This window comes from Amphiura filiformis, chromosome 8 (assembly GCF_039555335.1).
Source record: "Amphiura filiformis chromosome 8, Afil_fr2py, whole genome shotgun sequence".
Taxonomy (NCBI): Eukaryota; Metazoa; Echinodermata; class Ophiuroidea; order Amphilepidida; family Amphiuridae; genus Amphiura; species Amphiura filiformis.
The window spans coordinates 5948123-5973869 of record NC_092635.1 but is presented as its reverse complement, the minus strand read 5'-3'; the positions used below and the strand labels follow the sequence as shown (position 1 = coordinate 5973869).

The 25747-nt window shown below is 37.4% G+C and overlaps 1 protein-coding gene across 1 annotated transcript; it reads right to left on the bottom strand.

Annotated features, from left to right (window-relative positions):
* Nucleotides 1-1185: 1185 nt before the first annotated feature.
* On the bottom strand, nucleotides 1186-19640 carry LOC140158437 (cystine/glutamate transporter-like). The gene is made up of 3 exons (XM_072181528.1): nucleotides 19607-19640; nucleotides 3314-3461; nucleotides 1186-1538 (listed from the first exon to the last, which is right to left on the bottom strand). Exons 2-3 carry the CDS (start codon nucleotides 3420-3422, stop codon nucleotides 1186-1188), a joined length of 462 nt encoding a protein of 153 aa, XP_072037629.1. The 5' UTR covers nucleotides 3423-3461; nucleotides 19607-19640.
* Between the last annotated feature and the right edge of the window lie 6107 nt (nucleotides 19641-25747).

The window sequence follows — 25747 nt, the reverse complement described above, 5'->3', positions numbered from 1 at the left end:
ATTTTAAAGAAAAGGTTTAACACGGATGGCGCTATTTATCTTAAATCTTGTTTTCATCTTAATATAAGGGGTGTATGATGGTGTAATGGCACTAAAACATCAGAAAAAGAGTAAGAAAATTTTTTTGAAAGAAATTTATTATTATACCATCCTTCATACGCCCACAGTCCCTGGTAGAAAGCAAGTGCATACGCTGATACGCTGCTTGAAGACCCGATGAAAGATGTTTTGGGATTCAGGTACTGTGTCTTTCCTTGCAAGAAGGAAAACATATAGTTTTAATCAAATATATTATTAGATCAGATCAATAAATGGTACATGTTTGCGTGATGTTGTTGGTATTTTTAAAAACTTGTTGGCCCCTTGATCTGCATGCGAGGGTGGCGAAATTAAATAACTGGCAGTGTATGTAGGGGTGGGGGTGTGTGGGTGTGGGGTGCGTGGGTGTGTGTGTATGTATGAATGTAGATGGATGACATTCGGCTGCATGCAAAAGTCACACTTTAGATATTGTTTTGCAATGATCTATATAGAATTATGAATCTTGTTTTCATCGTAAAGATACGTCTTACTTACCTTTGAATATTTCAATAAAGCCGACGACTATGATGAGAGCTAACGCTATTAGTTTAGCAAATGTGAAGAAATTGGTGATAAATGTCGATAAGCGGACACTATAACAATTGACGGCAATGAGAAAAACTAAAGAAAATAAAAAAGAAACAAACAGAAAATAGTCACTGTTGCCTATAACTCTTGACATGACATTATTATTATTATTATTGACAAATTTGGTAACTATCATATTCTATTAAGAAAATTATCAAAGAATTTCGGGGTCCATTCCCGCATAGTTGAATTCAATCTGTTGGCAGCATATGTACCAATGGCAAAATCTCGCAAAATCTCGCAAAATGATATGCTTATCAATCAATTAGTGATTGCTATTGTATACTGATTGCGCAAACATGCTAATAAATACATTCTCACAAACTGATTTGCTTATCATCAATTGCGATAAGTTAGTATTGATAGCTTGTATATAGTTTGCGCACTTTCTCACAAACTGATTTGCTTATCATAAATTGCGATAAGTTAGTGTTGAAAGCTTGTATATAGTTTGCGCAAAGTGCACATGCTTTTTCACAAAATGATTTGCTTATCGCCAATTTGCGATCAATAGTTTCAAAGCAAATCTCCACTTTGCATACAGCAAGATACGGTTTGCTGAAATTTTTTTAGCTTAGCTGGAATATTATAGTTAAAGATTTTGAACCATATCTGTGACTCACCGGCTATACATATTGCTATTAACTTAATCGTAATATCTGGAGCACCACAAGAAGTTCCTTCATAAAAAGGTTGCACAATATATTCAGCACATGCTAAGATGATTATAGCACTCGCTGGTTTAAGGATGAAGTTAGCTACCCACAAATACATAAATGCAATCATGCCTCCGTAGGTTTCCAAAAAGTAGTTGAATTCCGCACCAGATTTGGGGATCATAGTACCAAGTTCGGCATAACAAAGCGCTCCTGTTGAGAAAAAAAGTATTCATGTGTGAGGAACCAAAAATTGTTATTGCAATGCATCGCATTGAATTACTTTGATATGAGTACTGTTCAATTTTTTTTTACGGAGTGCAGGTTTGTGTGAGGTTGTAGGTGTAACGGTGTGGATATTCATCCGTGGACGTTGGCCAGCACACTTCGTATAAATGCAGAAGACAACCTCGGATACCAGAAACCTCCACGATACATATAGGCACGTAAAAAGTCATTCAGACTACCCTGACGAGCGACTAACATGCAAACCATACCTCAACAAGACACCGATTTATTATCTATGGTAAAATCAACGTTGAGGGCGTCCGTCGGATGGGCTGTTTGGGAAAACAGTACGTGCAAACTACAAAGCCAAAGTAGCGATTCTCAGACGTGCGAACACGCCGAACAGGCTCTATTATTATACACACTGTTTCAGACCGTGACCGCATGTACCGGTATGGGGTAGAACCATCGCTTGGATTGTAAAATGTCTGAGACGTACACGGGGCGGGAATTTCAGTCCTCGTTTGACAATTTATGTGTCACATATGTGATGTGTCATGTCAAAAGGAGACACTTTTGGGCAGGCCAATTTTGAGGTTTTTACATATCTTAAATATAGAGATGTTTTGCCTCACAACGCCGTTTTTTCCAATGAAATCGGACATTCTTAAGCAAAGATATCGAGTTCGTAAATTATGGTATTATAAAATTGGAAATTGAGATATCGGCCTTTAAAAATATTATTGACAATATTGAGAGTAGGAATTACCTTGAAAATGTCTCAAAAAATACAAGATGCCAGTTATATTCCGGTCTGAAACTATCAGATAATATTTTAAACATTTATAATATCGCAAATTTGCAGCAAACCCAAAATCACCCCGGGCAGATATTTGGCTATTTCGCCCTTTACGATCCTGCCCAAAAGTGTCTCATTTTGACATGACACGTCACATATGTCCTCATTTGCCGGCGACTACAGGGGTGTTTGTATAGGGGTGTGCGGCGGATGTGGGGTGTACAGGCCACAGTGTCATCGCTCCGATATCTTCATGGCAGAAAATGCCATGGTAGGTTGAATCCACAGCCACGCATGGCCATTGTATTCCCACCTGTTTAATAATTTTTAAAAGCAATGGGCTGAAGGACATCCGACTAAGGCTAATGACATTAGCCTGTGACTGACCTCTGCCACGGTCAGCGAGCATACATACGCCATTGTCATCTGCTTTGACTGCCTCTCCGATAGTCTCCTACACAGCCAGTTTGTGTCAGTCGGTCTGACACTCGTCGATCCTGTATGTTCGTGATAGCCACATACCATGCATACAGTCTGGCCCGAGACTACCTCCACGAGGGTCTAAGCTGCGCTATTTAAAATCTGAATTTTGGTCACTTTTTCAGCTCAAGACTAACGACGATAATATCTGTTGAACATATATGTTCATGTGCAAGCAACCAGATCTGGTTTCTTTATACGAAATCATTTACGGGAGATATTCATCATTTTCTACACCGGTATCCAAAGATTTATCGTCTGAATATCAATCGTGCATAGCACATTTACGTGTATCGATCCCGTGTATTCATTTCAGTGTCTCTTGTTGTATAATATGAGAAAGGTTTTTAACACAAGTCTCCACATACATAAATGACAGCCATAAATGATATTGTTGTATAATGTAATTATTAACCGGGCGATGTCGGTGTGCGGGCTGCGGGTGTACATGTACATTCATTTCCCTTGTTTCTGTACTTACCACACATTGATATGAGTCCACACAGTACCCAAATGACAATGCTCATACCAACACTCCCAGTATTTTCTAAAATACCTTTTGGTGAAATGAAAATTCCAGAGCCGATCATACTCCCTACAACTAGAGAAACACCGCTCACCAAACCAAGCTGCAAAGAAAACAGAAAAGCAATAAAACATCAAACAAAATAAACAATGATAATAATTCAAGTACAGATAAAACACGACAAACGCAATTTGAGCTGTCAAAACTATGCCCGCGCTTTTTTCGCGCGTATCGTTGGCTATGCCTATCAGTATTCGAGTGGGCCCGGTCGAGTGGGATTTTTCTTGGTCGACCGGGCTAAATCCGCACGACCGAGCGTCTTAACCAATCACGAAATGAGCCCACTCGGTCGTAATGTTTTCCATTCGGTCAAGATTATCGACTCGGTGAATTTCCATGCGACCGGACTTTTGACCCGCCCACAAAGCGCGGAGGTTGTGAAAGAGCTACGTGGAAAGAGTATGATTATGTTGTTGGCTATCTGGTATACCGTATAACCATTAGTAGCCACGCCAGTAATGGTCTGGGAAACGTTTACACGGGTATTCACAACTCTACAGCAATAAACGGGCTTGCTCAGAATTAAAATGTGTACGTGAATATATTTGCGGATTACCCATTGTATGTTATTTGTGTTTATTTCAAAAGGCATATCAGAGATAATTGTCTAAACACTGTTGCTTTATTAATGTGAGATTGTTATTTTAAAATTATATAAGACACGTCGAATGCAACACATGGATGGATGAAATTACAGGGTGCTGCAGGCTGAGAGGGCCTATTCATATAATTTGAACAAACATATGAATATTAATGTTCCAAGTATATACCCTTTTCCATATATACACAGCTCAAAATACTAGGATGACTGGACGGTAGTAGAGCATGTACAGGTACGGAAATGCAGCAACTTCATTTGCCATCATGTCATCATTAATATAATGCGTGTAATTTTCCGTGATACTAAGCGTGACCTTACAAACTGGTATGCTTACCTAAAAAAAAAACGAGAAAGGGCCAGTTTCATGGTTATAGGCTACTCAGCCCATTGGGCATAAGATCAATCATGTGCCAATCATTAATTTTAGTAACTTCAATTTTTCTTTTTCTTTTGTTTTTAACTTTTAAAAAGAAAGGCATATATTTAATTTAAGAAAGGCATATATTTAATTTCACAAATTTAGTGTTAGTCATAATTATTATGTATAAATTAAGGGGGGAAATCCATAAGATATGATGTTCATTGAGGCACCCCGGGTAGCCCGTTTGAAGTGTGAGAGGCTTTTCCCTTGACAAGCTTCAAGAACTGGCCCATGTGTTTACACTGCAGGCAATACGTGAATTCGGTACGAGTGGGTTTATGTAGCCAATCAGATTGTATATCCCGGTCGACGTCGCATGTACATTCTAAGTGGTGCTGTAAACTTTAGCTAACGAGCGGGATTCAGGTGACCGCATGTGTGTCAATCATGAATTCACAAACTTTGCGACCGGATCTGATTGGCTGTAAACTTTAGCTAACGAGTGGGATTCAGGTGACCGCATGTGTGTCAATCATGAATTCGCAATGAAAACTTTGCGACCGGATCTGATTGGCTGATTAGAGTGCTAGTAGGCCTACCAAATACATGCCAGATTGACAAGCGCCGACATAGAAATTCGTCTTGTGTACAACAACCCGGTCGAGTGAAATGTAAGCCGGTTGATTTACTGAACATTCCATTTCGAGTGGGCAGCCTAATTGAAGGCACTGATTTATCCTACGTTTCCTGAATTGGTATAATCTATTCACTAGTTCATGATAATTATTATCAAAATTTAATACTAATCAAAACATGATTTGACTAAAACGTTTATAATACATACATGTAGTACAAGAGAATTTTATTCATAGAAAGTTCATACCTACTACACTGAAATAATTATGTTAAAGTAAAACTTGAATAAAGTTGTTGAACGAAAATACACAAAATATAACTGCATTTGGAATAAATCTCAGCTCAGCTCAGCTAACAGGGAAATCCCCTGATGGTATTCCAATTTCAACCACCTGTGCTCAGTGTACTATTACTGAGGTGTGGACATGAGATTCTCGAAGTTCAAGGTATGAGTGAAGATTTATGTCCAATTATCTCGGCTACTTCTGCCAGGTCAAAAGGTGGTGTTCGGTATGCCCATAGACCGCTATACTGAAACTACGGGAGCAGTGTATTTAATATTGTAAATTGAAGAGGGAGGGTGGGGGGAACTTTATAATAATCGAAAGAAAATATAATGTCAACAGTCCATTATTGTACTCTATTTCAATGACAGTTACTCGCGTATAGGCCTATTATGTTATCTGAACAGGTCAGTATCTTGAAGACTGAGACTGAGTGCAGCCTTCGCAAAACTTATTTTGGTAAAACAAACATGGGTTGCGGGACACGCAAATTTTACCCTATATCTACCAAAATATACACATTCAAATAGTGTAACAATTCAAATTTCTTATAAAAATATCGCTAGCAAAAGTAGGGGTAGTACAATTTGTGTCCCAATACAATAGAATAATGAAAATGGCAAATACCATTTATTTAACTACTTAAAAATAATAAACACTCTAACTTTATAGGGGCAGTATATGGTCAATTCCAGCGAAAGCGGGACAAAATTCTCTCTATGTTAACTTTCCACTTTAAAGTGTCATTAATAAAGGAAATCACGTTATTGATGGAGCATATCATGTCACGTCCAATGTGCTCTCTTTGTGCATATAGGCCTTTACTAGCAAGTCATACCAGGGGACAAGTTATGATAGCTTAAATGAATTGGCGTTACCCACGAATTCAAAGATAAAGCACCATATATGTCATTGAATGTCCTTCAATCAAAATGAAATTATTACCGTTAGAAAGACGTTTGCATGATCTCTCATCATATGTAAAACGATTGAATTCCACCAAAGTTTGTGGACTCTAGAGGCCATTAAGTCAATTTGGCTAATAATTTTGTTACCCGCGTATCAAAAATAAAATGATCGTTCTGAAAAATGTTAAGTGAATATGCCATAAATGACTATATCATGAAACGAAGTTTCGTTCTATAATTCTGAGGTCCAAGTGATTATTCTATGCAAATACGTTTTACCCATAAAATTCCATAAAATCAAATTTGACGTTACCCACGTATCAACTGTTACCCACGAGTCCAGCAAATATAATTACCATAACTTAAATTAACATTTAATGACTTTGGACACTGAATTTAGTTTGACAAGCGCTTAAAATTGTAAATCGTAAAAATACGTTCACCGCTTTAAAAAAGAATCTACGACGGCTTAAACTTTTGTTACCCACGAATCCCGAATAGATGCTAACCTTGAAAAATAAGGAGATTGTTTATTTTAAGTTTAAATCAGCACATATTCAAGCCATGGGTATGCTATAATTTTGACAGTACTTACAGTTTATACACCTAAGAAACGCAAACCCCAAACGGTACTATAGTACTTATAGCTTTACCCACGAATTCAGCGTTACCCACGAATCCAAGGATTTACTCGTAAATTATATGTTTCTTATGCATCTTAACATTTTGAAAACATGCGAAATAGGTTCCAAAACAGTCCTGTTTAATAGCGTCCTCTTGAAGGTATACTGAAGCTGTATCATGAAGTTTTGATTGATTATCCTAAATTACCATTTTTTTTTTAAATGCAATTGGTTAGAGAAACGGGAATCATTGAAACACAATGGAGGAATAACCGCATGGTGGTTTCCAACCTTCTGTAATATTTTTGCCTAGCTGGGGGGGTTTACACCCCCCAGCTAGGGTCTGTTTTCAAGTGAGTTTCTTCCGCTGGCAACAGATGAACTCTTTATGCACTCTGTGCATGTGGGCATGTACCATAAATGGAAACTTGATAATGCTAAATGCTAACCCATAAGGGCCCATAAAATTTGACTGGTTCACCTCTGGTTACCCAGCTGGAGGTTTACACCCCAGCTAGGTATTCTAATCTATCCGATGCTTCTTTCACCCCCAACTAGGTATTCTAATGCTATCCGATTCGGCTCTTTACCTAGCTGGTTGGTTTTCAACCCCCGAGCTAGGTACTGTTTTTCTATCCGATTCCTCTTCTTTCTTTCTTTCTTACCTAGCTGGGGGGTTTACACCCCCCAGCTAGGTACTGTAATGCTATCCGATCTTTCCTCTTCTTTCTGGCAATAACTTCAAAATGCTTCTCCTCCTACAGGTTACACCCTACAATTACGTAACTTGCACATATGCATTGGTTATATCCAGCGCCCATAGGGTCTAAACAGAATTGGGGCAAATGGTCATTAAGGGTGCATTTCCTGTATTTAACCAAATACTTCCAAAATGCTTCTTCTGCCACATATTATATAGTACAATGATGTAATTTGCATTTATGCATCGGCTATACCCACGCCTAGAACTTGCATACAGAATTGGGGTCAAAGGTCATTAAAGGGGCAAAATCTTACAATTGCATTATCTGGACATCTGTAAGGGGTATGAGGCTCCAACTCGGTGACAACAAATCTCATGTCCAGGGGAACAATTTGAACGGGTCAGGTCAAATGTCATGCAGAGGTCAAATTTAGAAATGAATTTCCTGGACATCTGTAAGGGGTACGGGGCTCAGACTTGGTGACAACAAACTTAATAATCAGGGGGACATTTTGGAACACTTTGCAGGAGTCAGGTCAAAGGTTATCTGGGGTCAAATTTTATAATTTCATTTTCTGGATATCTGTATGGGTTATGGGGCCCAAACTCTGTGACAACATATCTCAAGATCAGGGGAACATTTTGCAGGGGTCAGGTCAAAGGTCATGCAGAGGTCAAATCTTATAAATTTATTTTCTGGACATCTGTAAGGGGTACGGGGCTCAAACTTGGTGACAACAAACTTGATGACCAGGGGAACATATTTGGAACATTTTGCAGGGGTCAGATCAAAGGTCATCTGGGGTCAAATATCAAAATTGCATTTTCTGGACATCTGTAAGGAATACGGGACTCAAACTCGGTGACAACAAACCTCATGACCAGGGGAAAATTTTTGGAACATTTTGCAGGGGTCAGATACCTCCACAACACCAACATGCCCCAGCTAGGTTTGTGGTCTATGACCACCATTTGCCACTAGTCTATTTTGCCGCTTACCAATACATACCTTCAAATATGTGTTACCCACGAACATTTTGGTTACCCACGAATCACTACTTAAATTATAGTTAACAATGTATTGATAGTGTTTTAGTTCATAGGAACTGTCAAACACGAGTTAATAGAATATTGCTGCATGAAAATATGGAATGATTTTACTAAAATAATAATATAAAACGGTTTGCTCTGTCTATTTGAATTTGGCAACTTCATTATTCTCAAAATTTTTATACCCAAAATGCCATAATGATCCATTCTAAATATTCCATGTAGTCTGAATTTTGATTAAAATTCATTTTAGTGACATTGCAGCCTGAATTATTGACATACGGAAAAGTATTTTTTATTTTTATTAAAAAAAATTAATAGGAATTGCTATTTTCCAGACGCTGTTACCCACGAATCCATCCGAGATCCTCATCCTGCGACGAGATACAAAATCTAACTTTATATTTATATGAAGCATTTATTCTAATCTTTCGAAATAATACAGTAATGTTAAATGACAGCCACTTTGGAAAGAGTTCGAAGAATTGACACAATCTTAACTGTACACCTGGTTCTTTCTTAAAATTTGTAATAACCAAAATATTTCTTTGTAGATATATGTAATAAAATTCTATTTTACGTTCAAAGTCTTCACCGATTTCTAGTGTATATGAGTCACACATAAAATATTGAAAGATATTAAAGAAAGTGAAATTTTATGGCGTACAACAGGTGAAAAATGCTTGAATTCGTGGGTAACATGCATATGCGCAGTATTTAACACTTTATTTGGTCTAGCAAGAAAAGTTATTTTTCAATCCGATGGCACTTCCACCTGATGATTCACTAGACATGATCGTCTCATTTGATAAGTCTAGAATTGAAAAGGAAAACGTTTTCAAAATGGCCCCCACAGAGAATTTTGGCCTGCTTTGGCTGGAATTGACCATATACTCCAAATATTTGATGTAGAATATTCGCTCAACAAGTATTCGCTATACAGTCTAATTCAATTAGACCTAATTTTGATCTTCTAACGATATTTGTTGATAATAAATCAATTATATTTGATGTCGAATATGTTGTAAAAATATATTAGGGGTTGTGAACTAATTAAAGGGGTCAACCAAATTTTGGCACTACATTTGGAAATTTTACCAGGGGGTCGTAATTATTAAACCGCCCCTTATTGATTTTACGTTATCAAATTACATTTCTTGTAAGTTAAACCTGACTGGAAATAGAATATGGGAATAGATTTTAGGAAAACATATTCTACGTCGATCGAATAAAAAGCGGCCCTTAAACCATTAATTAAAGGCCAATTATTTAGATCTACTTAGAATACAATGAATGCACCGGATTTTTTTAAAATCGGATAGATACATGTATTATTCATAGGTAAGGTGATTGGACAACAAAAGTTTCCTATCTACTCCATACTTTTACATATATAATAACAACCACGATACCTAGAATGAGTTGGGTAAAATAACATAGTCTAGTAAGCATTGGTAGTAGGCCTCGAGAACAATATACTAGTAGTAGCTCGAAGTTTGCATAGAAGTGGAGACTGCTTCGGTCTTTTGGGGTTAAATTAGTTCGCACTTTTAGACACTCATGGGGAATATACCCAATTATGGAGCAGGACCAGGCCAGAGGGACATTACCTGCTCTCTACTACCAGATATGGTTGCCAGTGTTGTTTTCAGGACCCACACAAGTTTGAGCAAAATCATTTGATTGTTAATAAATATAATTAACCAATATACACCAAAAGTCTTTGGAGATAGAAATAATTAGGTTTAATATATTTAATGTAGGTAGGAAGAAAAACTACCTTATTAAATATAAATCATACTTTCTTGTGAAAGTAACAATTGAAAAGTAAGGCTGAAATCATTATTTCAGCCTTTGATTGATTGATTGATTGATTGATTATCATTCACCTAGGCCTTGCACATGCATGGTACATTTTGTTATTCAGAATGTGATAGCTTATTAAATAATAACAAATATATTTCACACAATTTTTAATTAAAATTGTTGTCTTTAAGTATTAATGATTTCGACAATGCTAATAATAGGCCTACAACTGAATATATGAATACAAAAGCCACCTAAGTCTATACTTTGGCCAAATTGAGTTAAGCATGGGAAATTGTTGCTATACATAGGCCTGTCATATGTATGAAAGAACAACTCAAATTCATTCTCTGTGTCTATTAAGCATGTGAAAAATAGCATGTATGAAAGAATCACTCAATTCCATGATTTGAGTCTTGTAACACATTGATTGAAATCCATTATGTATAAAAGTCCACTTGTAACACATTCATTACTAGAGAGTGACTTTTGAACAAAAAATGGGTTTAATAAAGGAAAGTGTGTGGTTTATATTACATGGCAGAATGCTTATCAACATTATACATACCTGTGTGCTTTATTTTGTATTATCTTACTAGTGGTAATCTCATTCTAACATTGTTGTCTTTGTATATGATTCAAAAAACCACATAAGTCCAAAATTTAAAATGAACCCCACGAAGTCCCTGAAATGCTAATCGTCATACCTAATACAGGTTAATCCACTCATTTGCACGTAAAACTTACCATATTGACCAGGTAAATCTAACTGAAGGAATTAAAATGATACACAGGGTTTTCTCTCAAAATCACTTCCTATGGACTTAGGTGGCTTTTGTATTCATGTATTCATTACTATCAAACAATAATAAAATGAGAAGTGGACAGGTTAGGCCAACATTAACAAGGAATGAAAAATCAACATTTTAGCTTGAAATTTGGATTTTCAAGAGAGGTCTTTAGTGTATTCATTGGGGCATACATTAACAAGGAAATCATAATTCTCAATAAATATTAGCCTATAGTGATTTATTTCTGAGAAATGAATTGGGTCATTTTTTTCTTCAAGCTGCAGTTTCCTGCTGCATTTTATCATCATTCCTTTTCATTTTTTCTTCCTTTCTGTTCTCATCCTAAGTATGTGTTCAATTTAGTGTACGAAATATTTACTTGTTCAAAATGCTTATTGTTTCATTTTACAACTATCTCAGTTGTTAAAAAGAATATTGCAAAACAAAATTAGTATTAATGATGAAATATAAACCTACCAAATTATGAGAATGCCATTGAAGTATACATGTCCTCCTCCATGGACATTTTAAGTGTGTGAAGGATAGAATAAGTGTGACCACCACTAATTCAAATAAATACAGTAAGCCAAAAAATTAAGGTAGGCCTACCAGTTACGTTCACCCCCTGTATATCCTAAACAAAGGCTAATATGTTATAATTAAAACCAATAGCCAATAGCTACATCTTTAAGCTCGATTTTAAGACCTCATTCGTTGACATTGTTCAAGAAATAAAGACACAGCGATCCAAAAACCCAATGAAGATGCAAATTTAAAAGTTGCAGTTTACCACATTGCATGCCCTACACATTTGTACACAAAGCGTTAGCACGAAAAACTAGCGTCGTGCTTTCAATGATTAGAACACAAAAGTGCAACTTCTTATTTCGTATCTTCTTCAGGTTTTAGATCACCGTTTCTTTAATTCTCAACCAATTTCAACAAATAAGGTCTTAAATCAGAGCTAACGAGTACAGGCATTGGCTGCTTGTTTTAATTTTGACACATTTGTCTTTATTTAGGATATACAGGGTTGAACACAACTGGTACCTTAATTCTTTGGCTTACTGTAGGTAGCCTATATCTGTCAACAGCATTCACATTAGATTATGTTTTGATGGTCTATGATTTATATTCATCCCTGGTTTTCCCCAATACATGAGTAACCTGGCATGTTTGACATTGGCTGTATTCATGATGTTTAGGCTTAAAATAACAACACAATTAATTAGAAAAACTCAGATCACACTACTGCAACATATCAAAGCATGTGTCACATGAATGAAAAAAACGGGACCTTAAAAATATGGGGGCAGACCAAATCCATTAAACAGTAATTGGGACTAATCGCTATAATAGGTCCCAGGGCACATTTGATAAATCTGTACTCCCAAAGCATTTGTCTGGTCTGGTCACTTTACCTTTCAAGTTCAAGGATCTATTTCTCAGCGCTATTGAAGGCCTATGTATTCATTAAAAGTATTTATCTTTTCAGTGTATACCCTTTCAACATTGATGTGTTTTGTGTAGGCCTTAATTACGTTCACAATGTATGTTTCTGGTTTTGTTTTTTGTTGAATAGAGTTTTTTCTTTGATGTATTTACGGTGACATCCCGCTATCTCTAAGGTCCGCTATCTCTAAGGTTCGCTATCTCTAAGGTTCGCTATCACTAACGTGTAAAGTCTATGGAGACAGAATCCCGCTATCTCTAATAGAGAAAAAGGTTCGCTATACCTAAAAAAGGTCCGCTACTTCTAAGGTTCGATATCACTAATTTAAAATAAGGTTCGCTAGTTCTAAGGTTCGATATCACTAATTTAAAATAAGGTTCGCTATCACTAATTTAAAATAAGGTTCGCTATCACTAATTTTGAATAAGGTCCGCTATCACTAATTTATTGAAGGTTCGCTATCTCTAAGGTTCGTTATCACTAATTCCAATAAAGGTCCGCTATACCTAAGGTTCGCTATCACTAATTTTGTTTAAGGTTCGCTATCCCTAATTAATTAAGGTTCGCTATACCTAAGGTTCGTTATCACTAATTTTAAATAAGGTCCGCTATCTCTAATTTTAAAAAAGGTCCGCTATCTCTAATGTTAAAAAGGTCCGCTATCTCTAATTTTAAAAAAGGTCCGCTATCTCTAATTTCAAATAAGGTCCGCTATCTCTAATTTTAAATAGCGCCCGCTAGTCCTAATTTTAAATAAAACCCACTATACAACTCTAATTTTCAATAAAGTTCGCTCTTTCTAATTTAAATTAGCTCACTATCTCTGACTTAAAAATTATTTTAAATAAAGCGGGAAAGGCGCCCTCGAGTTGAATAGTTTATACGGGTGAAAATATACACATAAAGTACACGAACTCTTAAAAAAAAGCCGTTTCTTAAAGACACTAAACCTAAATTACAAGATAAAGTAGTCAATAGATAGAGAATTTTTTCATGCATATTTTCATGGCCTGCTGCTATAAACTTGATGTGGGAGTTACCACCCGTTGATGGAAGCAGGAGGCTGCGGTCTTCGGATGGCTGGTAAAGCTGCCGATCTGAAGCCTGATGTGTTATTGATGTAACTGCTTTATGGTAGGATGTTCCAAATGACACTGACCCCAAAGTGACCCCTTTTGTTGGGAAAAAATCCTTGTTTTCCTTTCCATCACATAATATATGTTGTTTGGAAGATATAAATTGCATAAAGGACCCCTGTTCTGATTTTGATGATATCAATGATATATTTAAAGATGGAAGTAACTCGACGTATGGCCTAAAATGGTCCACCAAATGACTTTAATTAGGTCTTCATTTTGGAAAGGTTTCTCACTTCTTAGGGGGCACAACATATATCCCCAACACCTGAGCGCAACGCGATCGGCTATCAATTGAAGGCCTATACTGGTACGCTACGGTGAACTGATTCAAATCTCTTTCTGGGTTGTTGTATACCAGTATACGTACTAGCGATCTTGCAAACTTTATCATGTTTATTAAAATAAAATTACTGATCATAGCGAACCTTACAGTAAATTAGAAATAACGGGTCCTATTTTAAATTAGATGGGCCTTATAGCGGGCCTTATTTTTAATTAGAGATAGTGGGCTTTATTTTAAAAGAGCGAATTTTATTTTCAATTACAGATATGAAGCGGGCTTTATTTAAAATTAGAGATAGCGAACCTTATTTAAAATTAGATATAGCGAACCTTATTTAAAATTAGAGATATCGAACCTTATTATAAATTAGAGATAGCGAACCTTGTTTGAAATTAGAGATAGCGAACCTTATTTAAAATTAGTGATAGCGAACCTTAGAGATAGCGAACCTTAGAGATAGCGGACCTTATTTGAAATTAAAGATAGCGAACCTTAGGGATACAGGGATTGTTAAAATTAGAGATAGCGGACCTTATTTTAAATTAGTGATAGCGAACCTTAGAGATAGCGAACCTTCAATAAATTAGTGATAGCGGACCTTTTTAAAATTAGAGATAGCGGACCTTATTTAAAATTAGTGATAACGAACCTTAGGTATAGCGAACCCTAATCGAAATTAGTGATAACGAACCTTAGAGATAGCGGACCTTTTTCGTAATTAGTGATAACGAACCTTAGAGATAGCGAACCTTAGAGATAGCGAACCTTAGAGATAGCGAACCGTAACCGTATTTACCCGGTGTCTTTATTTTGCAATTTTACTTGATGCTAGTTTTATTCATCAATTTGATCATTTCTAGCTGTCTTTCCAAAGTTAATGATAATGATATAAACTCTAAAGACTCATGTATCGTTGTGTACTTTGTTCAGTTATCACGATAGATGCAAAGCCTTAATCATGTTTTATGATATAACACCACCATACCAGCTCATCCGACCAGAAGTTTACAAACTATTATTTCTATCAAATATGTGTCCTGGATTTATAACATGGATTTTTGAAAAGTTATCAGTTCTGATTAATTTATACAGCAAATGATCAAATAAATATAAATTCGGTTTGGAATTTAAAAGTTTTGGAGCAAAAATAAATGGAACAGTTAGTCATATATTGTTAAATATGAATGAATGAATCTTTATTTCCATAATAAAAAACAACAAAATACAAAGAAATTCAACATCAAATTTGCTTCATACTCTGAATTAGCTGTTTTGCTCTATACCAAGGAGATAGGCCTATTTATGAATATGTATGCATAAAGATGCTATCTGTTTTAAACAGATCGCCCTTTCGTTTTCATCGACCATATCGACTATCTACAGTACTTTTGGAATGGTTTTGTTAGAAAACTTTGTACTGATGTTTGTTGTAGAAAGTATAAACATATGGCAATGTTACCAAATATGTTAAAATATTCTGAAATAGGGGCAATCACCAATTATTGAAACATGATTTTATCATTTCATTCAGTAAACCTGTCATTTAGGCCTATATGAATAACTTTGATTTGGTTAGCAATAAGTCAAATAATTTCATTCAGTACATATAATGATATTCGTGCATCAAAACATGTAACAATTTAAATATCAGCAATAGCAATGTTTTCCCCACATCCCTATACAACATGCATAGACTCAACCATGCAGCATTGTATGTCAACATCATAGAATTATGATGTTGAGAATCTGTGGATGTATATAGTTTGGCAACAGGTTATCACAATTCCCACTTCCGGGCCCTAGTGTCAATAACGCTAACCATTACTAACTAAACATATGGTCAACTACCATAATGGTAATTGTAGGAATGCAGAAATAGGGGAAGTAGGTGAACTTCAGGTCATGATCAAGGACCGAATTACTAGATCGAAGCAGCCACGCGTCGAAGCAAATCTAAAACTATTTTGTGCTCGTGGCCTAACAGGCTTGTATTATGCAATGCAATCCGAACTCAAATACACAGTTTATGACATGAATTCGATATTGGTAATCCAAGTAAAATAATGTTGTAATGCATAACCTTCAAAATACTGCTTTTGTCTAATTGTCGGACATCCTCTGTGTTATTTTTTGATATTAAAATTTAATCATGTATTGTGTATGAACGCTTTACTGCAAGCAGTGCTCAATGGGCACTTAGTATACGAGCTTATACGCACATGGTCTATGCATTCATATAAGGCATGTGTATATTTCTTTGTCTGGTAAATGGTAAACAGAACTAGCAGCCCGGTCGTATCGGGAACCAATACTTTCTGTACTCTACGACCGGGCTAATCACGTGGTCAGGCCACGCCTCTAATCCCGGTCGAATGAAACGTAAGCTGAAAATGGGCGGTCCAATTTAGTGAGTATGTCGTTCGAGTGGAATAAAATAAGAACGAGTGAGTTATTTGCGCTGATTGGTTAAAACGGCCATTCGCTCGTATTTTACCCGGACGACCGAGAAATTTCCCGGTCGACTGGGCCCACTCGAATTATGATAGCTATGGCTTACGATACGCGCGCTATAATTACGCGAAAATCGCAAATTGTAATCTGTTCTGTTCGCATTGAAACTAATCAATTTCACTTCCCAAAATTGTTGCTTTTATCCAAACAGATGACAAGAATCTTAAAATTTGGTATATAAAACAAATATTGACTGCTTTTTATTCGGGTCATGGTTAAAATTATAGGCCCGCGGTGATCTCAAACCATTACCATGACACTCGACTACGCCTCGGGCGCTACATGTAGTCAATGGTAGTGAAAACGAATTTATGTATTACTGAACATGTTCTTCAGGACTGTTATTGAAAATAAAGACGAATTTCATAGTTCTAGTCCAATAAAACAGCACTTACTGTGGACGTTTCGGAATCTGTCAGATTCCTTTATCAACACTGATGTTGTTGTGACGACCTTCTGTGTACAACTCGTTGTTGCTTAGCAACTTGGTTGCCAGTTGGTTTCTTCAGGAGATCGTCAAATATGTTGTGTTCAGCCTGTTGTGTTCAGCCTCAGGTGCCGTGATCTTAGCCTCACACCGCCTAGCCTCAAATTAAAATGCCCGATCAACACCAGCAAAGCTAGAGATATTGTTCAAAAGGCCCAACGTGAATTATTACGAGAAAGAATCAGAGTAGTTAACAACAAATTGAGAAATTTAAAGGACAAGAAATCGGCTCTCGGTGAAGAATTTAATAGCGTAATTCCCGCGACATCGGAATTAAATACCCAAATCTCGTCTCATCTAACGAGAATTCGCGAGAGTACGTTCCAGGAATCAAAATGTCGGCAAACACGGAATATAAATTGAGTAAGTCTGAAAACAGTATCCTAGCCAAAGGTCTTAATTATGCCGTGTCGCCGGCCCACGTGTGTACGGAGGAGTTTGTGCTTGCTACGGAATTAGCGTGTAGAAATTTACCATACTCAGACGCTGTTCAATTGAGAGCTAAAGTGGCCAGTACGCTTAATTCGGCGAAACCTCCTCAGTCAAACGTAAGCAAAGATGAGAGGCAAGCGATCAAAGAGCTTAAGAAAGTTGACTCTATTATAATCTTACCGGCTGACAAAGGAGAGCTACGGTAATCTTAGACAAAAATGACTATGATGAGAAAGTTAATAACATGCTCAGTGACACCAAAACGTACGAGGAGCTTAAGGGTGACCCCACACCAAAGTATAAGAAAAAGCTTGTTGGTATTCTATCTAGACTTGTTGATGAAGAGAAAATAACAAAGGCAAAGTACAAAAAGCTCTACCCCACAGCTGAAAATGTACTGAGACTCTACTGTACCCCCAAAATACACAAACCTGGGGCCCCACTCCGACCCATTGTTGACTACACTGCCACCATTGGTTATGAAACCTCGAGATGGTTGGCGGACATTTTAGGTCCCATGGTTGGTAACTCCGTCCATCACGTGGTCAACTCGAAACAGTTGGCGGAGGAGTTGGTTAATGTAGTCATTGAAGAGGGAGACATCCTGAACTCGCACGATGTAGTCTCTCTTTTCACCTGTACCCCATCCACAAAGTGTTGGAAATTGTTAGAGAGAGATTAGATAAAGGTGCTTTGAAGGACTACAACAAGTTGCAAGGGTTCAACCTAGCTGTTGATGATGTGGTAGAATTGCTGGACTTTATATTATCGACCACTTATTTTACCTTTAGAGACAAGATTTATAGGCAGCGATTTGGTGCGGCTATGGGCAGCCCTGTCTCTCCACTAGCGGCCAATATTTACATGGAATTTTTGGAAGAGTCCGCTATTGCCACAGCCCCCCTCGCGTGCAAACCCAAGATGTGGAAACGCTACGTCGACGACATTCTTGAGGTTGTTAACAAGGACGCAGTACCACCGCTCACAGAACATCTTAATCAAATTGATGATACCAACTCCATCAAATTCACTTATGAGCAAGAAAAAGATGGAAAGATACCGTTCTTAGACACTTTGATAGTTAGACGCGACGATGGCACAATAAAGTTACTGGTATATCGGAAAGCCACCCACACCGACCAGTACCTTAATTTCAGCTCCCACCATCCGCTACACCAGAAATTGGGTGTTGTTCGTACGCTCCTGGATAGAAAAAATAAGATCATAACCGAAGATAAAGACAAGGAAGAAGAGGAAGTCACTATCAAAAATGCACTTAGTAACTGCGGCTATCCTTCTTGGAGTTTTGAGAAAGTCAAACAACAGATGGACACACCAAAGCAGAAGAAGAAGGCAGTTAAGAAGGATGAAACTACCAAGTCAAAAGGCCTTGTCGTTATCCCCTACGTAGAGGGCGTGTCGGAGCGTATCGCGAGAACTTTGAAGAGTTACAATATCTCTGCTGCCATGAAGCCCCATTGCACCTTAAGAAACATGCTCGTGCACCCTAAAGATAAAAGGGACCCGCTCAACACCACAGAGGTTGTTTATTCCATCCCTTGCAAGAATTGCAATGAAACTTATGTCGGTGAGACGGGGAGGAAATTTGGTAAGCGTTTGGAAGAACATAGGGCAGAGGCAAATAAGGCGTGTGTTAACGTTCGTACGAGAGCAAACAGAAAAGCATCTCAATCAGCTACCAACAAATCGGCCATCACAGATCATGTTCTCGAGAAAGACCACATCATTGACTGGGAGGAGACTAAGATTTTAGGCAAAGAGGCAGACAGATACAAACGATGGATCAAAGAGGCAGTGAAAATCAGACAACAGGGCACCACCATGAACAGAGACGAGGGGCAATACAACCTAACTCACGTATTTGACGATCTCCTGAAGAAACCAACTGGCAACCAAGTTGCTAAGCAACAACGAGTTGTACACAGAAGGTCGTCACAACAACATCAGTGTTGATAAAGGAATCTGACAGATTCCGAAACGTCCACAGTAAGTGCTGTTTTATTGGACTAGAACTATGAAATTCGTCTTTATTCGAATTTATGTATTTCAATAGTTTGGCTTAAATACCATCCAATATAGATTAGGTATTTCTGACCTACCTCACGTTTGAGATGGAGTTCTTTGCCATTCTGTTCTTTTTATATTCTTTATCATTTTCTTTCCATCAACATTGTCATGGTTCCTTCTCTTGCTTATATTTGTCATGTTTGTGTCCATCTGTAACAAAATACAAAATGGCATAGTAAGTTCCCTGGTATGCATTACGATGTAATCAGAGAGTAGATATACTTGAGTGGTCATTCGCCCATTTGTATGGCACAGTGTCATCATCCTATATCTTCGTGTCAAAAATTGCCGTGATAGTACGGCGAGTCCATTCTTTCTTCAAAAGTTACGCATGGCGATTTTGTTCGAGATAGGCCGAGTGACTCAGGCTATGCATATCTTACACGATATGAGATACCGCAGCGTTTCCATTCATACACGTTTATGCAATCTGTGCATGCTCAGTATCCCATATGGTGTTGCTATTACAAGAAAATTTGATTTGTTTTCAGGTAAAACGCAGGATTTGTTTCCAATACACTAACTCGAAATGCAATACATTAATAAGCGGGGATAGCTGTTTGGTGTAGACATATTTTACTGCATTTCCAGAGTAAAAAATGTTTAAATCGTGCGTAAAAATTGTGATATATTAAACTGTTTGAGAATATTATTTATGAAATGAAAGCCTATTCAGCTAAGACCACGGTGCTGTACACTGGCTATAGAATATTGAATCAGAAATCTATAATACAATACAGCACAGTGAATAGCTGTTTTTAGACGCTGTCGACACTGTGCATGGCATACCTATCACTGCATACGGACTTCTCCATTGTATTTGTTAATTGTACTAATCTAGTAATCATTAAGATATTAAGCTTTAGAAGACCTCAAATAACATGTCACTATTCGCTGTCGAAGTGATGTAATAATCGGATTCAGTGGACCTCACTCTGCCATGATCATTTTGATGGTCAGACTCCCGATATGTACAAATGACTGAGCGCAAAGGATGGACTCACGATTAGCTTAAGTTGTTTGGCTGAAAAACAAGCGATCATGGCATGTGCGGTGAGGGAATTTATGACGACAGGGGGTTTGTGAGGGAGGAATTTGGCCCTGTATGAAGTGGAAATTAGTTTTCTAATTGGAGGCCAAATTGAAGCCATTTCATGGACCACAGTGGCGTGCGCAGCACATTGAAAGTAGGGGGGGCAGGTTGCTCAGTTCCCCGAATGGAGTCTGATTTAGGTGTGTGAGGTGCGGTTTTAGCGTTTTCCCCCGGATTTCCCGACTTTTCCCCAAATGACCAACAAAAGTGGGGGGCACGTGCACGCCACTGATGGACCATATTAACACTATTATTGGGTACAATTTTACTTGGAAAAAAAGCTGTGTCATATTTTAATGAAGGCTCATTGACATGATTGAAGCCATTTTGCGGACCATTTGATATTGTTATGTTGCTTTTGAATAAAAGTATCTTAAAAGATTCCAACATGAAGTTAAATCAGCCGTTGGATACTACTCTTTTCCCTCTAACCGGGACACATTTCTCAATGACTGACTTTTGCCCTCACGGTACTGTGGTTACCATAACTTTGACAAAAAAATGCTCTTGTTTATATAAATAAAATATTATCTTGAAGAGCTGGATCATATTGAACTGGGGGATTGGGGGAAATAATGAATCCTTTAATTGGCGTCCCGGCTGAGTAATTTCTTTTTGCAACCACAACTGATAACGGGCCGCAACCTACAAAAGTTTGGAAATCATATTAGACCGCATTCCGCAAACCTGTTAATGTTAGGGTTATGGGTTAGAGTTAGGGTTAGGGTTAGGAGTTATGATTAGAGCTAGGGTTAGAGTTAGGGTTTGGTATAATGCGGTCCATTATGGTTGTAATAAGTAAATTCGAGTCCCGGTGCTTATCTCGGAACTTTTGGCATGTTTGGTGAACTTTGGAATTAGATCGCAACCATGATAACATGGTACATAATTCTTCAGTTGACTTGCATACTTGCACGGTCTGAAGAATTACGGTAATAAAATAATCTTGTACAAATAAAAATCATCAAGCATTAAATAAACATGATTTTTCACCAGGTTCGCCGTCGCAAAAAGGAGACAAGTAGAAAAAGAGACCTGCGCCTTGACCACAAGCATTGTTAAGTATATGTTCCAAATACCTTTACATTAAAACTATATAAATCTTAATTGTTGCAACATTTAATGATGCATAATAAGCTCATTCAATGATAATCATTACATGATATAGGAAACAATAGGTTGAATCTTACCACTCACGTTAGCATTGTCTCCCCACCTTCAAGGAATCTATAGTATCAATATTGCCCTTGTGAATCGGAGCTCAGATATAAGTACGTCAAAACGAAAAACGCACCTTTGACTCTGACCCCTGTTATCATTTCCAAGCGCCGATTTTACCGGGGCAGTAAACTGAAACATTGGTAGGGGTGTGCGGAGCAAGTTGCCAAACTTTGGAAACTAAGAACTGATTTGGGGAAAATAGGGGTCTAGATGAAATGAAATTTCAACATTTCTGATGGGTCTTTGGCCAAATTAAAGGCTTTGGAGTTTGAGGCTCAAAGAACTGGAGCATTATTCAAATGTGGATCTTAAAGGCCCTTTCAGTGATTTCACAGGAACATTTAAAAAAATGGAAATTTGTCAGAGTTGCTTAGAAATAAAGAATAAGTCTACAGAATTTCATTAAACCACTTTTCTCCTGAATACATCGACAAATTAGTCAAAAAACAGAAGTTTTAGAAAGGTTTTCTACTTCAACTCAGATCGACTCGAGAAAATCGAGATTTTCGTACAGTGCGCCACCAATCGACTTGAAAAACTTCCTAGTCCAGTGTTTCTAACACGGTGGAAGTAGAGTCTAAATTGATTTAAAACAGACGCTTAATTTTTGTAGTAGAAAACAAAATAAGCAATTAAAGGTCACCGAGGCAAACTAACGGTCAATTCAAATATGAAAAACAGTTAAAATTGTGTATTTTGTTTAAAATAGTAGCTACTGATGTAATAAGTAGTAGAAACAATACGCAACGCGTGTTGGTACGTGGAGAGTGAGCTTCTTTCGATCTCGAGTCGGACTTTTTGTACTGTCAGTATCAAAAGTCCATAATCATGCAAATGCTTTATTTTGTTTAAAATACACGGCTTTCGACCGAACCACAAGCAGGCTATGTTAGCACATCTATGCCAATTACAAAGGTACCAAAATCTGAATTTTGATGATTTTTACGATCGTCCGGATGAGCAAATCACTGAATGGGCCTTTAAGTAACTGCCGTAGAGCCTGAAAAGGGGACCCTTGCGATTTTAAAAAGGGCTACTTAAATATTGTATGTACCCTAGTCACTAGACTGGACTGGTGAAATCTGTATATTTACAACTAGACTATAGGAAGCATTATAATCTTACCATCTTACCATTGTCTCCGCAACTTCAAGGAATCCACGGTATCAATAATACTTGGCTACATCCAAAATGCGTAGTCTCGGACATAGAGTCCGTACAATAAAATAAAAACGAGCCTTTGACCCGTGTTATCATCTTTAAATAGAGACAGGTCGATTCTGACCACCGATGTTAATGACCTCAGTGATTCGGACCTTGTCCAAACCAATTTCGGCCATAGTCAATTCTGTCCCATGCCAATTCGAGACGCCAATTTCGGCTACAAACCAATTCGGACACAAACCAATTCGGTCCCAAACAAATTCGGTCAGTATAGTGGTATAAGAAAACTCCGCGTCGCTGCAAGAATGATGGCTATTGCTATTTGTGTTTCGCCTGAAATTTACAGTCTCCCCTCCGCCACACCCCCGGGATGCATTAACTTCATTTACTCATTGATTTTACTTTGTGGTGTCACAAATTGTTATATTTACACATGCTTTCATGTCCTGCAGAGCTCTAATATATATTAGGACTCCATTCGTTGCAAATGTTTTTACTATGGAAGTCAGCGGAGTTTTTAATTAGAGTGGACAGGAAGGTGTAGTAGTTCATATTGTGATGTGCCATGAGTAGTTTAATTTGATTATTTATCTTTGTTTACAATTTAAAGCTATTTCATGAGAGATATGAGAAATGGGAAAACCCCTTTCAAGTAATCATGCAAGAGTCTGTGTATAAAGACAATAGGCAGTTGGGCGTTCCTGTTTTGATCAAAAAACCAAATTCAAATACCTAAGTCTCAATGTGAACAATGTTTTACTACTATGGTATAAAAGGTAAAGTCAAGATGTTTTTCGTGGCAGATCTTATCAAGGAAACGAAGTTGTAGTAGGCTTTCTATTGTATTTTATAGTCTATGTTAAAGCCAAGAATTTTCCGCGTTGCGGAAATTCCGCGAAAATCGCGGAATTCGGAGGTAAAGCGGAAAACGCATTTCTGAGAAAAAAATTTAAAAAATAAGCAAAAATGACCTAGAAAAAAGAAATAAATAAAATACTAAATGAAATGGGTCTTCAAAATTCATCAAAATAAAGTAAAATCCGTCATAGATTTATCGTACAACGCCTGTCCTACCTCCCATTTCAGCTCGAGTATCCCACAATCCTTTGCGCGCCCGACTAAAAATAGCTCTTGGGGATTTCCCGACCTTTTGAACGTAAGATTCTTGTGAAATTTTATTATGTCAGAAATGTGCTAAAATTACAAAGCGGAGAAAAGCGGAATTTAGCATTTGTAAAGCAGAAAATTCTTGGCTTTAGTCTAAGTGCCTTCAAAGAGAGATATTTGCAAAGCCAACAATGTGCTTTTATTCCAGCAATATATAACGAAGGAGATTTCGAGAGCAACTAAGCGCTCTTCTCTTCCCAAAAAGGAGATATATTATTCTGTCGGCCTGCCGAGGCCTGCTTTATGAAACAACACATCTGTTAATATATAAAATGCACGGAACTGTGAAGAAAAGGCCTATTTCCTGGAGAAAGTGAGTGATTGGTGAAAGCGGTACTATTTTGGAAATTTTGGAAATTGTCATCTGTGCGAGGATTTTATACACAAAGGATAAATTCAAGAAACGTGCTCAGCTTAGGAATGTAGAAAGGAGGATTTGTTCTGGGTCAGTTTGACACTTGTAATGTTTTATAAAAAAGCTCACAAAGTTGTATATTGCCTCATTGAATATTTCTTATTAACTGTAAAACTAATGTCCCACAAATATGCTGTATAGTCGGCGCGAACACACTTTTGGTTTGTGTTACAATGTGCTTTATTCAGTCAAATGTACAGCGCGAACGGAATGGTATACCAGAATTATGCGCCAAATCCAATGTTTGTAAAGTTTGTGACATTTAAAGGAATTTATGTCAATGCTTTTTAAAAGAAAATTTTATTGGCTGAAGATTGATACCTCGTTGTGTAAAAAGATTCCTACTTTTAATGATTGTGTGAAAATGTGTGCGATTTGTACATGAAGAGTTGCAACGTTTATTACTGTGTGCAAAGTTACACCAGGAGGGTGGTGAGAGTTCATAAGCGCAATGTCGGGTACCTCGGGGTCACAGCATGTCAGAAAATGAGGTATCACAAACGGCCATTTGCGGAAATAAAAAGCCACGTCTGTGACATGTACTATTAGGAAGATGACTAATATCCTGCATATTTAACACCAGTTTAACTGATTTACTACAGAATAGTTCTTATACTGTTACTGTATTCAAATTTTATCATATTGATAAATTGTCACCAAATGTTTATTAAATATCTTCCAGGGTCTATGGTAAGACGGATATGCCTACTAAGCATGCCGGGAAATAAACTGACCTGTCAGTAAATAAACTGTCAATTCAGATCGTAGAGATGCGGTACCACTTGTAACCTTCCCGGAGATCGAAGTTCCCTGGTTACACTTTGATGAATATTGACCATAGTCATGATAGTATTGTCCACGCACAATGCTCACCAGATTGAACAGACCGCTTCGGTGGATGTTACCGCTGGACGCCACAAGTTGATGGCCACTCAAATCATGCGAGTAAAGCATCTCAGGCTACACAAACAGCGTGACATGATAGAATTGGTAACTATTTAAATCGCACTAATTTGCACAAAATGTAACAATCTGGGCGATATGGAATTCTTTTGACACAATTGAAACACAAAGTCAGCTAACAAACTTTTTAGCACTTTCGTATAATGTCAA